Source organism: Haemorhous mexicanus, chromosome 28 (assembly GCF_027477595.1).
Source record: "Haemorhous mexicanus isolate bHaeMex1 chromosome 28, bHaeMex1.pri, whole genome shotgun sequence".
Lineage (NCBI taxonomy): Eukaryota > Metazoa > Chordata > Aves > Passeriformes > Fringillidae > Haemorhous > Haemorhous mexicanus.
Window position 1 is genome coordinate 4,397,928 of NC_082368.1, and position 15,305 is coordinate 4,413,232.

General features: G+C 52.4%; 1 protein-coding gene across 2 annotated transcripts in view; it reads right to left on the bottom strand.

Annotated features, from left to right (window-relative positions):
* Window positions 1-886: 886 nt before the first annotated feature.
* CDK12 (cyclin dependent kinase 12) overlaps window positions 887-15,305 on the bottom strand; it is a 28,512-nt gene continuing 14,093 nt past the window's right edge. Inside the window, exons 7-14 of one of the 2 annotated variants that reach the window (XM_059868946.1) lie at window positions 14,908-14,964; window positions 14,331-14,432; window positions 11,950-12,027; window positions 10,190-10,306; window positions 9,492-9,623; window positions 8,228-8,442; window positions 4,934-5,377; window positions 887-2,654 (exon numbers count right to left, since the gene is read on the bottom strand). In XM_059868946.1, coding sequence (XP_059724929.1) covers window positions 1,969-2,654; window positions 4,934-5,377; window positions 8,228-8,442; window positions 9,492-9,623; window positions 10,190-10,306; window positions 11,950-12,027; window positions 14,331-14,432; window positions 14,908-14,964 — 1,831 coding nt within the window. In that variant the 3' untranslated portion in view covers window positions 887-1,968. Of the gene's footprint in view, window positions 2,655-3,652; window positions 4,172-4,933; window positions 5,378-8,227; window positions 8,443-9,491; window positions 9,624-10,189; window positions 10,307-11,949; window positions 12,028-14,330; window positions 14,433-14,907; window positions 14,965-15,305 lie in introns of those variants that run through there. The other variant, XM_059868947.1, reaches the window with a different exon arrangement.

Consider the following 15,305-nt stretch of genomic DNA (forward strand, 5'->3'; position numbering starts at 1 on the left):
CCCAGCCCTGCTGCAGGAGATGGAGCTGGGCCAGGGAGGACTTGGGGAGACCCAGCTGGGAAAGATCACCCTAAACTGGGACTGATGACCCCCAAACTGGGACTGATGACCCCAAACTGGGGCCCCAAAGCCAGGATGACACTGGCATGAGGAGCAGGAGGTCGAAGATGGCTCAGCTCGTTCCCGGCAGCTTTCCTGGGAATGTGCCAGTTTGGAGAGACAATAAATAGGCATCAGCTTCCTAAGAGGATTCAGCACAGGAACGAGACTTTTCCTTCCAAAGAGGATGGGGTTGGGAAGAAAAAAAAAACCAGCAGCAGCAGAAGCTCCATGGCAGCCTGGAGTTGGTGCCAGGAAAAGGGGAAATAAAGAAATTAAATCCCCCCTAAAGCCCCTCGGTGGGTTCAGTGCACTCTGTGTCTCACAGAACTTCTCTTTTTTTCTCTCTGCACATCAGGCATGAACTAAGTTTAAAAAAAAAAAAAATCATCAAGCCAACAACAAAACATCCTAAACCCTACAAATTTCCAGTGGGAATTCTGCAAACAGCATTGCTCCTCAGTGCTGGGAGTCACCAGTCCCTGCATATCACCAGCAAATAAAAATAAAAAATATATCTATATATTTAATTTCTCTCCCTTCCTTCCTCCCACGGCAAAGCTGGGTAAGGCAGGATCTCCCCAGGTGGAGAAGCATCACCTATTCAGGTGCATTTATTTAAATTTATCTCTCTGTATAAAAAAGAAATTAAATCCTGTTAGTAGCAAGAAGGTCTCTCGGCCCACCCCAAAATTCCCCTCCCCTTTAACACTCCAGAACTGTCTGCTGTAAAATTAAATGTTTTCCATAGGAAAGGTCTATTGGGGGGAAAAAAAAAAAGCTGATAATAGGTACCTTTGTTTTATTCATCTCTTTTTAAGTCTCATTGAAATGAACAGCGCAAGGGTCTGTGGGAGGAGAAAATCCATCGTAAATACTTCCTTGACAACAACAAAAATAGAAATATGCTCATGGAAATGACACAGGAACACCTGGAAAACCTCAAAGGGCTGAGATGTGACCGACCTCAGCAGGATGGGCAGCGCTGGCCCAGGATTCTGGGGACAAATCACTCCCATCTGGTGGCAAATCCCACCAGATGTTGGGATTTTTGTTTCCTTTTTTTTTAATTCTTGAAGGGTTCTGAAAGTTACAAATGGCAGAAATCCCTGGTTTTCAGGGAGGTGTTCTCCTCGGCTCTTAAAAAAAAAAAAAAGAATTAAAACAAAAGACAAAAAAAAAAAAAAAAAAGACAATTCCTACTGCCAAGTTACTGCAGGAGGATCCAACACTCAGAGACCCTTCCCAAAAATCAATGTACTAAGGCTGCTGTCACAGGGGACAGGACTGGCCCTGGAGCAGAGGGAAAACTGGATGCTTTATGGAAAGAAAGCAACATCAGATAAATCAAACACAACCAGTGTCACATCCCAGGTCCCCACTGCTGGGATAACCCATCCAGGTGCCTCTGCATCAATAAATTCCCCTTTTCATTTGTTCTTTCATTTTTTTTTTCTTAAGGAAACGGGGAAAACAAACAAACAAAACAACAACAACAAAAATAAAACCGCTTTGGGGAGCAGCCTCCCCCCAGCCCTCCCTGACCCATCGGCAAGCTCCAGTGCCCAGCTTGGGGTAACAACATTTTTAAATTCCTTCTTCCTTCCATTCCCACTTTTCCATCAATCCCCCCCTCTCCTGGCTCAGTTTGCTGCGGGGTTGGGATTATTTTTGTCACTAACCAAGCAGGGGAGGCCAGTGGGGACCCCCGAATGAGGGAGGGATGCCCAGGGAGCTCTGCAGCAGCTGAAATGTGGACGAGACCTTGCTCTGGCCAAAAAAAAAAAAAAAAAAAAATCAAAAAATTAAAAAAAAAAATCAAGTCCTGTGGCTAAAGGAGGAGAGGCAAGGGGGGGGATCCCAGGAATCTCAGTAGGGAACCCCCCGGCCCCGGCCCCCCCGTGGAGGCACTCGGCCAGGCCCTCGGAATGTCTTCCCGTAGGAAGACGGCGCCTGGGTTGGGGCACCCCAGCTGTGACCTGTTCCTGCCCCACTGGAACCGGCCGTTCCCGGCCCCAGCTCGCTGTAACTCTGCATTTTGGCCTCTGGGTGTAGCAGCGCGTTGTTGTTGCTCCCCTCGGATTTGCTGAAGGATTGCCCGAGCGAGTGGATGCCGACGGGGACTCTGGCGAAGCGCAGGTCCTGGTCCCCCGGGAACTGCACCGAGCCCGTGCCCTGGTAGCTGCTGCTCTCCCCGAGGTGGCTCACGGAGCCCAAGAAGGTCCTGCTTTTCCCCAGGGGTTGGGCAGAAGAAGGTTCTAGCAGAGTCTGGCCCGGATTGAGCTCCTCGGCACCGAATCCGCCCTCGGAGCTGTCGGTGCTGTAAGTCCTGGCGGGCTGCGAGCGGCCGTAGTCCGGGGCCGGTGGCTCCTGCGTGGCGTGGCCGAGCGGCTCCGGGTCGGGCTGGGAAAGGAGCTGGAGCAGCGCAGCCGTCACGGCCGGGTTCAACTCCTGGGCTGCTCCGGAGAGATCCCCTTCGGCCACGGGAGGAGGCGGCGGCGGTCCGGGGGGCTCGGGGGGTCTCTTCTCTGGTGGGACAATGCCAGGAGGACACGCTGTGGAAGGGTGACTTCTTTTAAACACCGTTTCAAACAGACACAAAGACATTTCTAAGCAAATCAAACCGATCCCTGCCGAGGCCGCCCGCTCTGGGATGCTCTGGGAAGAGGCGGAGGGAGAGTTTGAACTGGCTGGTTGGGAGATCAACGTTCATTAACAATGTTCATTAACGCTTTCGCCCCGGCCCCCACGCACCCAACTCGCCGGCAACAGCTGTCCTAACACCTGGGCACCCGTGCAGGGAATTCCCGCTGCCGGATCAAAGGCTAATTCCGAGCAGGAGGCAGATGTGGAGCCACACGCCAGCCCGCGCTCCCCCCGCTGCCCGAGGGACGCGGCACCGCCCGGCTCCGGCTCCAGGGGCAGCGCGGCCGGGAGGTGCTGCCTTGCACCAACACAAACCCGAGCCCAGCACACGAATGCCAGCTCCCGAGTGCCCCCTCAGCACCCCGAGGGCAGCGGGGCACCCGTTCCTGCCCCCTCCCACCCACCCCAGCCCTGCTGCCCGACCTGGCCAACAGAGTCCAAAACATGCTCGCCCCCCGAATATTCGCACGAGCAGACTGTCCTGAGCATGAGAAAAACCTCCTGCTTCCTCCCCCCAGCCCCTTCACCCCCGATTTCCTTCCAAATTGGGATTGGTTTCCCTCCTGGAAGAACAAAGCACTGTCACCCCCAGCCCCCCCCCGCTCCGTCCCAGCCTGTGAGGCCGAGGAAGCACAAAAGGGCCTGGCTGGGAGGTGGGAGAGGGAGCAGAGCACCGACCCTCCCCTGAGGCAGTGCCACGGCTGCAGGTGACACCACTACGGCAGGTGACACCATGGCAGGGAGGGGACACCACCTGCTCCACTCCCAAAACCAGCCCTGCCTCCTCCTGGAGCAACACACCTGAGCTGCCTCCTCTCCCTCGCCCACGGGGGAAGGAATTACTGGCGATGGCAGAGCCCACGGACACCTCGTTGGAATCAGATCCTCAAATCATTGGCAAAACTGGTTATTAAAAAGGTCAAACTTTATTGTGAAAACCAGTAGTCTTCCAGGACCACCCCTCCACCCGTATCCATCAGTCCACTTTGAAAACTAGATTGTATTGAAATCCAGAAAAATAAAACAACAACGGGAAAAAAACAAAACAAAAACAAAAAAAAACCCCAAAACAATCTTCAGGTAAAATTTGTAAAGCCAAGCTGATCTGGGGGACAGCAAATCATTCCAAAGAATTATCAACAGAGAACAACGGCATCGAATTCCATCTGCTCTACAGTAACCTAGTTATCTTCCAGGACTAGGGCAACAACAACAAAAAAAAAAAGGAGGAGAAAAAAAAAAAAAAAAGAAAAAAAAAAAGCACGATCACAACTGGCTCGTGGTGGGCGGGTGTTGAAGGCACGAGAACACAGCACGTTCAGCTACATTGCAGGAGGTGGGATCGGGCCAAAACAGGCTCCCCGGAGAGTCTGAGACAAACTCAGGAGGCGCTTCTACAATTTGGTGAGGTCGTCACAGGCTGTTGCTAATAAATTCAAAAAATCAACAGAAACAAAAAAAAAAAGACATGGAGACATTTACACTCACCTTTGGAAAGGAAATCCGAGAGCTCACTGACACAAGCAGGGGGTTTTAAACTCATTTGGTTCAGCTTCAGGAGCTGCTGAGTTTCAGGGCTCAAAAATCAGCTCCAGGTAGAACCAGGCACTCGTGGATGCTCAGGTTTTACCCACACAGCTGCCACTATCCCTCCCTTCAGCACTCACCACTATTTCAGCTCTTTAAAATCATCTCTGCAGGTTTATTTATTTATTTTATTTTTTAAGAAGGCAGGGAGGGGATGGTGAAAAAGAGCTGGGAAAAAATGCAGAGGTGCAGCAGCATCCCGTGCAAAAAACCTCCCCGGATGTGCAAACTGACTGCTGGGGGGTTTGAGGAAGAACTGACCCTCCAAACTTCCCTTCCATTTTCGGGCAAACCCCAAAACCTCCAATTCACCTTCACTGGCCCACTCACAGTGGAGCACTCATGGATTTTGGGGTAATATCTGCCTGTTTGGGCTGTTTAGAGCTGTTAGACCTCCTGAGCAGTCCAGCACTTACCGCAGGGAGGGGAGTCAGGGTCCTTCCTCCTGATGTCCAACCACATCCTACCCCCTTCCCTCCTCCCATCCACTCCCCTGCTGCCTCTCTCCCAACACTCCAAGCCCTCATTCCTGGCTGCAGCTCAACCAGCAGCACTCTCTGGGATGCTCTCACTGCTCCCACCAGCTGTGTTTCTCATTTACCTGTGCTCTCCTCGGGATGCCTCGTCGGGGTTTTCCTGGACCCCCGCTGCTCGCTGCTCTTCTCCCCGTTGCTCTCCTCCAGGGTTATCCCAGGCTCCTGGCTCTTCATCAGCTGACTCAGCAGAACGGCCAGCACGTTCTGCATGTCTCCCTGAGCGCTGGCTGCCTCCGGAGGAGTCTGCTGCTCCTCGGGCACCTCCGCAGGCGGCTCCTCCACGGCTTCCTCTGCTGCCGCCGCTGGGGGCTCGTGGTGCTGCGCCGTGGCCTCGGTCAGGGCCGTGATGGACTGGTTGAGAGCCTCCAGCTGCTGCTGCATCTCGGGGTTGGAGTGGACGTTGAGCAGCTGGGCCATCTGGGGCACGCTCAGGTCGGTCTGGCTCTGCAGCAGGTTCAGGAGCACGGCCAGCTCGCTCTGGTTCAGCTGCTGGGTGATGTCGCCCAGGCCTGCAGGACACACGGGGAGCAGCAGTGGGGAGGTGAGGGGTGGGATTCTGGTATTGCACGTGGTGATGAACAGCCCTTCCCCACATCCCAGAGCCAGGAACAGCCCTTCCCCACACCCCACAGCCATGATCCACATCCCAGAGCCAGGAACAGCCCTTCCCCACATCCTACAGCCATGATCCACATCCCACAGCCAGGAACAGCCCTTCCCCACATCCCACAGCCAGGAACAGCCCTTCCCCACATCCCACAGCCAGGAACAGCCCTTCCCCACATCCCACAGCCAGGAACAGCCCTTCCCTACATCCCACAGCCAGGAACAGCCCTTCCCTACATCCCACAGCCAAGAACAGCCCTTCCCCACATCCCACAGCCAAGAACAGCCCTTCCCCACATCCCACAGCCAGGAACAGCCCTTCCCCACACCCCATAGCCAGGAACAGCCCTTTCCCACACCCCACAGCCATGATCTACATCCCACAGCCAGGAACAGCCCCTCCCCACATCCCAGAGCCAGGAACAGCCCTTCCCCACACCCCATAGCCAGGAACAGCCCTTCCCCACATCCCAGAGCCATGATCCACATCCCACAGCAATGAACAGCCCTTCCCCATGTCCTAAAGCCAGGAACAGCCCTTCCCCACACCCCACAGCCATGATCCACACCCCACAGCCAGGAACAGCCCTTATTCACACCCCACAGCCACAATCTGAATCCCACAGCCAGGAACACCTGTTTCCCACATCCCACAGCCATGATTCACATCACCCAGCACTGAACACCCCTTTTCCATGTCCCACAGCAAGGAACATCACTTCCCCACGTCCTAGAGCCATGATCTACATCCCACAGCAATAAATACCCTTTCTTCACATGCCATAGCCAGGAACATCCCTTCTCCATGTCCTAGATCCACATCTGTCAGCAAGGAGCCAGGAACACCTGCTCCTCACATTCCCCCAGCAATGAACACCCCTTCTGCATGTCCCATAGCAAGGAACATCCTTTTTCCATGTCCCACAGCACTGAACCCCCCTTTTCCATGTCCCACAACAAAGAACATCCTTTTTCCATGTCCCACAACACTGAACCCCCCTTTTCCATGTCCCACAACAAAGAACATCCTTTTTCCATGTCCCACAACACTGAACCCCCCTTTTTCCATGTCCCACGGCAAGGAACATCCCCTCTCCACATCCCACAGCACTGAACATTCCTGTCTTCACACCCCACAGCACCAAATGCCCCTTTTCTACATCCCATAGTCAGGAACTCTCCCTCTCCACATCCCACAGCCAAAATCCACACCCCACAGCACTGAAGACCCCTTCCCCACATCCCACAGCACCTGACCACCCCCTGTCTGTGTCCCCAGGCTGGAGGAAGGCAGGGATGCTCCAGGAGGAGGATTTTGGGAGGATTTAGTTGGCAGCCCCCGCTCCGGTGGCACGGCAGCAGCACCCCGTGGTACTGCACACACACTGCACCCACAGAGCTGCTGCACTGCCCCCAGCTCCCCCCAAAACCACAGCACACCTGGCTGCTGCTCACAATCAGCTCAGCCAAGCCTAAATGCCCATTCCTGGCTTTGGGCAGCCCAAGGATACCAGGCTATGGTGGGGGGGTGAGGGGGCAATGGATGAGGATGGCAGTGGAAGCCCAGACCCCACAGCTTAGCCCCTCCTGAGAGCCCCACAGATCCAAATCCCTCCCTCCTGCACTGGGAAGGTTTCCCAGGATGAAGCTGAGCTGCTCTTTGGGATGCAGGAAGGGCGTGTTCCCTGACACAGCACAAGGAATTAGGTCAAGCAGAAGGCAATTCCTCGCTGGGAGCTGGCCTGGGATCACAGGACTCTGTCCTGACCTGCAAGGATCCAGGTTATCCTAAAATACATCCTGGGAGTGGCATCACCTCCCTTCACAGCCCAATGACAAGTGACAAGGGTGTCCCTTCACACTGACAGTGACGCTGGAACTTTTTGGGAATAAGGGTGGCAAGGCTTTGGTTTCAGCAGCTTAAAATGGAGCTTCTCTTGCTGGTAGGCAATGGAGAAGGGGACATTCTTTTCCCAGCTGTTTGTTAATCCAAGCACCACCTTTTGTCCATCTGCCATGTTTCACTGAACACATGGATTGTGCATTCCCTGGAGCAAGAACTGTCTTCCTCATTACTTGTCAGCACAGCATTGGACACAAAGGAAGCCTTAGCCCATATCTGGGTTTTTGTAAGGCTTCTACAGAACAATCAGGGCAGCTTTGTGTAAATCCACATTCCTCCCCTCCAACTATTTTTTGGGCACAGGGGGGTTGGTCACTGCTTGAACAGTGCACAAGGCCAGGTCCTGCCAGTCTGGATGACCTTTTCTGCAGCAAAGTGTGATAATGTTCATTTTTGCCCACCAGCCTGACACTTCCCACCCCTTATCTTCATCTAATTTATCAACAAGATCAAATTTCAGCTCATTTGGACATCCTGGATGTGGCTCCACCTTCCAGCCTGTGATTCCTATGATTTGTTTCTCCACTGGCTGAAGTGACTCAACGACTCCTTTCATCATTCAGCCTCTTTTAGAACTAATAACACAGCTCAGAACAAATTCACAGTCAGCTCACCAGTGACTTCTGAAGACCAGACAGAACCTTCTGCGTCTTCACAGCAGAGAGAGGAGGGAAAAAAAAAAAAAAAACCAAACCAAAACTAAAAGAAATGAGGACAGGAAGAGCCTGGAATGCCCTTTCTGCAGAATTAGAGGTGAAAGAACCAGACTGGCTAAAAAACAAACCCAAACCTCCCACACCCAGAGAGGGAACACACCGGGAGCCTTTTCCACACCCAGGTGGGCACTGACCTACTGCATCTGCAGCACCAGGCTCTGCTTTGAGCTGGGCAGGCTGGGGGGGCACAGGACTGCTGTTGTTTTTCACAGTGTCTGTGCTTGGAACAGAGGTAGTTTCTTTCCGAGAAACTTTTGATACCGGAGGCTCCTCCACGGCCATCCCACTCTGCCGCTGCCGCCGCCGCTTCTTGCTCCACAGCTCGTGGCAATCCTGCCAGTGGGGGAGGCTGCAGGAGAGGGGAAAACATGGCAGGGAAACCAAGGCAATCCTCAAAACCCACAGGAAGCCCTTAGCACAGATAGCGTTGCCCCTGGATCGCTGGAAGTGGCCAAGGGCAGTTTGGATGGGGTTTGGAGCCACTCTGGGTTGGTGGGAGGTGTCCCTGCCCATGGCAGGGGGGCACTGGGGGGGATTTAAGGTCCCTTTCCACCCAAACCATTGCAGGATGCAACTCTGTGGATGCATGTAATGTTGTTCCACTTTTACAGACAGAGAAATGGACTCAGGAAGGGATTTGGGGAAGAAATTCCTCCCTGTGAAGGTGCTGAAGAGCAGGAATGGATTTCCCAGAGAAGCTGGGAAGTGTCCAAGGCCAGGCTGGGTAGTGAAAGATGTCCCTGCCCATGGCAGGGGTGGGACTGGATGAGTTTTAAGGTCCCTTCCAACCAAACCACCCTGGGATTCCATGATCCCTGACTGCAGGCAGACTATCACAGGAAGGGGCAGGTCCTAAAGCCAGCAAAGGCAGCGTGAAAATCATTGACTTTGCACTGGGATCTGATCCCTGAATGTGCTGGGATCTCACAAAACCAGTGGGGGCATCGAGCTCTGGGAGTGTTAGAAAAGGCCCTTCCTTGAGAAACACTGAAGGAAACAGGATCTCCAGAGCTGTGGCTGCATTTTCACACAAACCAGACACAGTTTTATCTGCCTGATTGGAGTGAGAGAAAATTGAGTGACACTGCTCAACTCTGGCAATTAACACACAACCTTAATTAGGCCTGAGCAGTTCTCCATGGCAGAGACAGGGCTGTGCTACACCTACTCCTGCACATCTTCCAGCAGAGCTTTAGTGCACTTTACAAACATTAAACTGGGCTTTACAAACCCAGCCTCTCATCAGGCAGAAAACCAACAGCACAGGAAAAGCCATTTGCTCAACCACATGACCAAGGGCAGAGTTGAGAGAAGAACCCAGGAATCAGAATTTTGACTGAAGAGAACACCATGTCTCCTTCCCAAAGCTCACAGAGAGGGATGGCAGCTGGGACTTACTCTGGAGGTGCCATTTTGCTGAGGTCAACGTCCTTCAGGAAGTCACTGTGCAGGGCCTGCTCTGCTGTGCAGCGTTTGCCAGGGTCCAGCGTCAGCATGTGGTCCAGCAGGTCCAGGGCAGAGGAGGGAATGCTGTGGGGAGAGTGGGAAACATGGATGAGATCATGGAAAACCTGTGGAAAAGCTCAGTGGCAGGAGGACACCTCAGGCCTAAGGGGAATCCACAGAGCCAGAGCTCATTGCAGCTCAAAGGCAGCAGCAGGGCAGGCATCAGGTGTGGGGAGTGGCTGCAGCTGTGCCTGGCAGGCTCAGGCTGGGTTTGGGGAAAGGTTTTTCCCCCCAGAGGGTGCTCAGGGAATGGGCATGGCCCCGAGGCTGCCAGAGCTCCAGGAGTGTTTGGACAATGCTCTCAGGGACAGGGTGGGATTTCTGGGGGGTCTGTGCAGGGTCAGAAGCTGCACTGGATGATCCCTGTGGGTCCCCCCCAGCTGAGGATATTCCATATTTCCACTCTGTATTTCACCATGTATGAGAAGCACCTCTGCCACAACTCCCACAAGATTATCCCACAGCCAAACCCTGGAGAACATCCCCCTGAAGATGCCACACTTCCAGGAGAGCAGTCCCCAGCCCCAGGGAAGCTCTCTGGAGGTGGATGAGGTGCTGGGAGAGGGGACAGGGAGCCCAGCCCGACTCACAAGGAGAACTCCTCGCGCAGGCGCCGCCGGTATTGCTTCTTGGGCTTCATAGTGTTGAAGTAGGGCAGCTTGATCACATCTGGCCACACAGCTGGGCAGGGGCTCCCACAGAGCCGGCTGGGGAGCAGGGAAGCACAGTCAGCCAGGTGGGACTCACAGAATTTCAGAATCCACAGAATCAGAGGGTTGGAAGAGATCTCCAAGATCATCAAGTCCAACCCAGCCCCGACACCTCAACCCAACCCTGGCACCCAGAGCCAATCCAGGCTTTGTTCAACACCTCCAGGGATGGAGACTCCACCATCTCCCCAGTCCCAAAATTCCCAGAATTCACAGACTGACCAGGCTGGAAGAGATCTCCGAGACCATCAAGTCCAACCCAACCCCGACACCTCAACTCAACCCTGGCACCCAGAGCCAATCCAGGCTTTGTTCAACACCTCCAGGGCTGTGCCCCCTCCCTGACAGCACATTCCAGTGCCCAGGCACTCCTTCTGTGAAGGATTTTTTCCTGATGCCCAGCCTAAACTCCCCCTGGCCCAGCTGGAGGCTGTGTCCTCTTGTCCTGGTGAGCACTCAGAGGAAATGACCTTGTGGGAATGGTGTGAGCTCAAAGAACAGAACAGACTGACCAGGCTGGAGGAGATCTCCGAGATCATCGAGTCCAACCCAGCCACAACATCTCAACTCAACCCTGGCACCCAGAGCCAATCCAGGCTTTGTTCAACACCTCCAGGGATGGTGACCATCACCTCCCTGGGCAGAACATTCCAGAACTTTATCATCTTTCTGTAAAAAACCTTCTCCTGATATCCAACCTAAATTTCCCTTGGTGCAGCCCAAGGCTGTGTGCTGTGGTTCTGTCAGTTCCTGGAGACAGAGCCCAGCCCCAGCTGAGCACAGGCACCTTTCAGGAGCTGCAGAGAGTGGTGAGGGCAGCCCTGAGTCTCCTTTTCTCCAGGCTGAGCACCCCCAGCTCCCTCAGTTGTTCCTCACAGGGTTTGTGCTCCAGACCCCTCACCAGCCTTGTTGCCTCCTCTGGACACTCTCCAGCCCCTCCTAAATTGGGGGGTCAGAACTGGACACAGCACTTGAGGTTCAGAGCCACCAACCCCAGGGAAAACACCTTTCTAAGCAACCTGCTGCAGGAAGAACCCAGGGCTGGGCACAGCTCAGATGAGGTGTTGAAAAAGGAGGTGCCAGGAAGAGGAAAATGTTGAGCTTGAGTTTATAAACAATTCAAAACAATGACATTATATTTTTCTTACTAAAAATTTTAAAAGCATAATGTTTCTTACTTTAAACATTGCAAACTCACTAAATTTTAGTATTTTTACAATAAGGGTGGTGAGGCTGTCCAGAGAAGCTGTGGACTTGATACCCCTGGAGGTGTCCAAAGCCAGGTTGGACAGGGCTTGGAGCACCCTGGGACAGGGGAGGGTGTCCCTGCCATGGCAGGGGTGGCACTGGATGGCATTTAAGGTCCCTTCCACCCCAAACTCTTCCAGGATTAAAACTTTCAGTGTCAGAAGTAATTCAGGTTGGTGATTTTTGGACTCAAACAGCAAGGTTCACTGAGGCTACATAAATCAGCAACCACACACCTGGGGTAGGTGTGGACACCTGATGATTCCCATTTTCATTCCTGGCCCTGTTTTCCAGGCAGATTAGAGAACAAGGGCTCCTCTAACTCACTGCCTGTGTGCACGAGCAGCTCCCGCAGCACCTCCCCTCACAGACATGAGTGTGCAAAGCTTTACCTGATTAATTCAAGCTGAGCCAGTTCCAGATTGGCTTGAAAAATAGGCTTCTTTGTAAACAGTTCCCCGAGGATACAGCTGGAAGGAGGAAAAGCAAGAGGTCACGACAGCAAACCCTGGGGATGAGCGTCTGAACACGGCAGCGTTTGTGCTTTGCCTGAGGAGAGTGATTTGCATCAGGGCTTGTAGTGACAAAGTGACCTGTGTGTACAGAGTCCCCAGCCCTGGGCTCCTGGGAATCACCTCCTGCAAGTGGCTGCTTCCTGCAGGAAGCCCCTGACACGTTAACTCTTTGCAGGGAAAAGAGGAGGTGTCAATGTGACAAGAGAAAAGAGCCCAGAGCTCCCATTTCCTCCAGGCTCAGCTTTTGTTTGGATTTTCAACTTCTCTCTGCTGCTCCAAGCTATCAGGGCTAGCAGAGGAGCTGGGTTTGTGCACACAGAGTTTTTGTAAAGCTGGGAGGGAAAGAGAGGAGAGAGGGAGCACCTCTGACTCCTGCAGCCCTCAGCATCTCTCCTTCAGCCACCAGGAACAAGGGGCAGAAGAAGCTGGGGGGATGCAGGCACCAGGCTGGAAAGGGAACTGAGCAGCAACTGGACCTCACAGTCAGTAATTATAATTAATTATTAGTTTTCTTCTGTAGTGACAAAGTGACCTGTGTGTACAGAGTGCCCAGCCCTGGGCTCCTGGGAATCACCTCCTGCAAGTGGCTGCTTCCTGCAGAAAGCCCCTGACACGTTAACTCTTTGCAGGGAAAAGAGGAGGTGTCAATGTGACAAGAGAAAAGAGCCCAGAGCTCCCATTTCCTCCAGGCTCAGCTTTTGTTTGGATTTTCAACTTCTCTCTGCTGCTCCAAGCTATCAGGGCTAGCAGAGGAGCTGGGTTTGTGCACACAGAGTTTTTGTAAAGCTGGGAGGGAAAGAGAGGACAGAGGGAGCACCTCTGACTCCTGCAGCCCTCAGCATCTCTCCTTCAGCCACCAGGAACGAGGGGCAGAAGAAGCTGGGGGGATGCAGGCACCAGGCTGGAAAGGGAACTGAGCAGCAACTGGACCTCCCAGTCAGTAATTATAATTAATTATTAGTTTTCTTCTGTAGTGACAAAGTGACCTGTGTGTACAGAGTCCCCAGCCCTGGGCTCCTGGGAATCACCTCCTGCAAGTGGCTGCTCCCTGCAGGAAGCCCCTGACACGTTCACTCTTTGCAGGGAAAAGAGTGACAAGAGAAAAGAGCCCAGAGCTCCCATTTCCTCCAGGTTCAGCTTTTGTTTGGATTTTCAACTTCCCTCTGCTGGTCTGTGGCTGCCAGGGCCAGCAGAGGAGATTATTTGTGCACACAGAGCTCTTGTACAACTGGGAGGGAAAGAGAGGAGAGAGGGAGCACCTCTGACTCCTGCAGCCCTCAGCATCTCTCCTCAGCCACCAGGAATGAGTGTCAGAAGTAGGTGAGGGGATGCAAGCACCTGGCTGGAATGGGAACTGAGCAGCAACTGGGCCTCACAGTCAGTAATTATAGTTAATTATTAGTTTTCCCAACCTGTCTTTGTGTTATAAAACCCTGATGAAGTTTAGCTGGAACATCCCAGTGGGGAATCCACCCTTGGTCCTACTGGTGAATCCTCCAGTCTTTGCTTCTGAATCATTTGGAAAAATGTTCCACCTTTGTGGCTGAACTGCCCAGACTCCTGTTCCCCAGGCTTTCTGTACTACTGAAACTTCCTGAAACCTGAAATAGCTGCTTGAAAATGTTTTAGCTGAGAAAAAAAGAAAAAATTAGTGGCAAACAGCAACTTGAAGAGTTTAGAGAAAAATTCTCTAAAAAAACACACTGAAGGAGTGAGGAGCACGGGGCAAATGTGTCACCCCTCTTGATCTCAAGGGTACATCAATATCAGGTTGGTTTGCACTCTAAATAGAGTAAAGAACAGAATTTTCACTCTCTCATTTCAAACCCAATGAGGAAAACCTCATTCTAGGAGTTTTTCCTAAGTGGTTTCAATGAGGGGGCACACTCCTGTCCCTCACAGCATGGGAAATATTCCTGTCTCCTTCTAACACCCTGCATGGATGGGACAGATCCAGCTGTGGGAATTGGCACAAAGCAAGGAGCAGCTGCCATGGATTTTAAATAGTGAAAATTCTGTTCTTTACTCCTTCTCACTTCAAATCCAAGGGAAACCCCATTCTAGGAGTTTTTCCTAAGTGGTTTCAATGAGGGGGCACACTCCTGTCCCTCACAGCACTGTGAAGCATTCTTGTCTCCTCCTAACACCCTGGATGGATGGGACAGATCCAGCTGTGGGAAGTGGCACAAATCAAGGAGGAGCTGCCATGGGAGTGCTGAGGAGCTGGCAGCAGAGGCAGGGAAGGCAGCAGGACTCACCCACAGCTCCAGACATCAATGGCAGGGGTGTAACGCTCCTCCCCGAGCAGCAGTTCTGGGGGTCGGTACCACAACGTGATGACTTTGTTGGTGTAGGGACGGCTGCAAAGCAAACAAAACACAAATAAAAACTCATCCCAGGAGCCACAAAAGCCTGAAAACTGCTTGATTTCACTTCCCAGCTGCACTTTCACCTGTCAGTGGAAGCAGGGGGGTTTCAAGTGTCTGCACTTCTGAGTTAAAAACAGCTGAGGAGGTAGCATGGATTTTATAGGAATCAGGACTTGTAGGTACCCAAGGCTGAAAATTCCTGACCCTCAGCAGGCTGCCATCACTGAATGGTGACTGAGCTTGGAGCAAAACTCACTCCAGGGTAGGTCAAAGCAAGCAGAGAAGTTTTGGCTCCTTCTGAGCTGCTCTTCTAATGAAAAGTTATTAACACCAGCCAGGAGTGTATCTGTCCAACAGCTGGAGCTGGATGAAAATAATTTGTCAGGATTTCCAAGTGAGGGATTGTGTGGATAACTAAGAAGGAAGAAGCTCATCCCACCCAGATAAACCCAATCCCCTTCCTCACCTCTCCTCTGAGCTGTAGAGTCGGGCGAGCCCAAAATCTGCAAGTTTGATCTGCCCACTGAAAGACAAAAAAACCACAATTAAATCACAGAATTATGGAATGCATTGAGCTGTCAGGGACCCATCAGAACCCAACTCCTACTTCAACCCCAGTTAAAGGGTGAGGAAAAGCCTCACAAAGCCACATTTGCAGGAATTACTGCTGGATATGCCAAGCTTAATTCTCCACTTCTCATTGAATGCTTCAAAGAAATACAAAGTTTAAAAAACCCCAAAACCCAATAATTCAGTTTTATCTGTATCACAAACCCTTCCCACAAACAGGCCAAAGTCCCAGAGAATTTTTTTAGGTGGATATTGACACATTTGGTTGTAATTATGGACAAGATTCTTGTACAA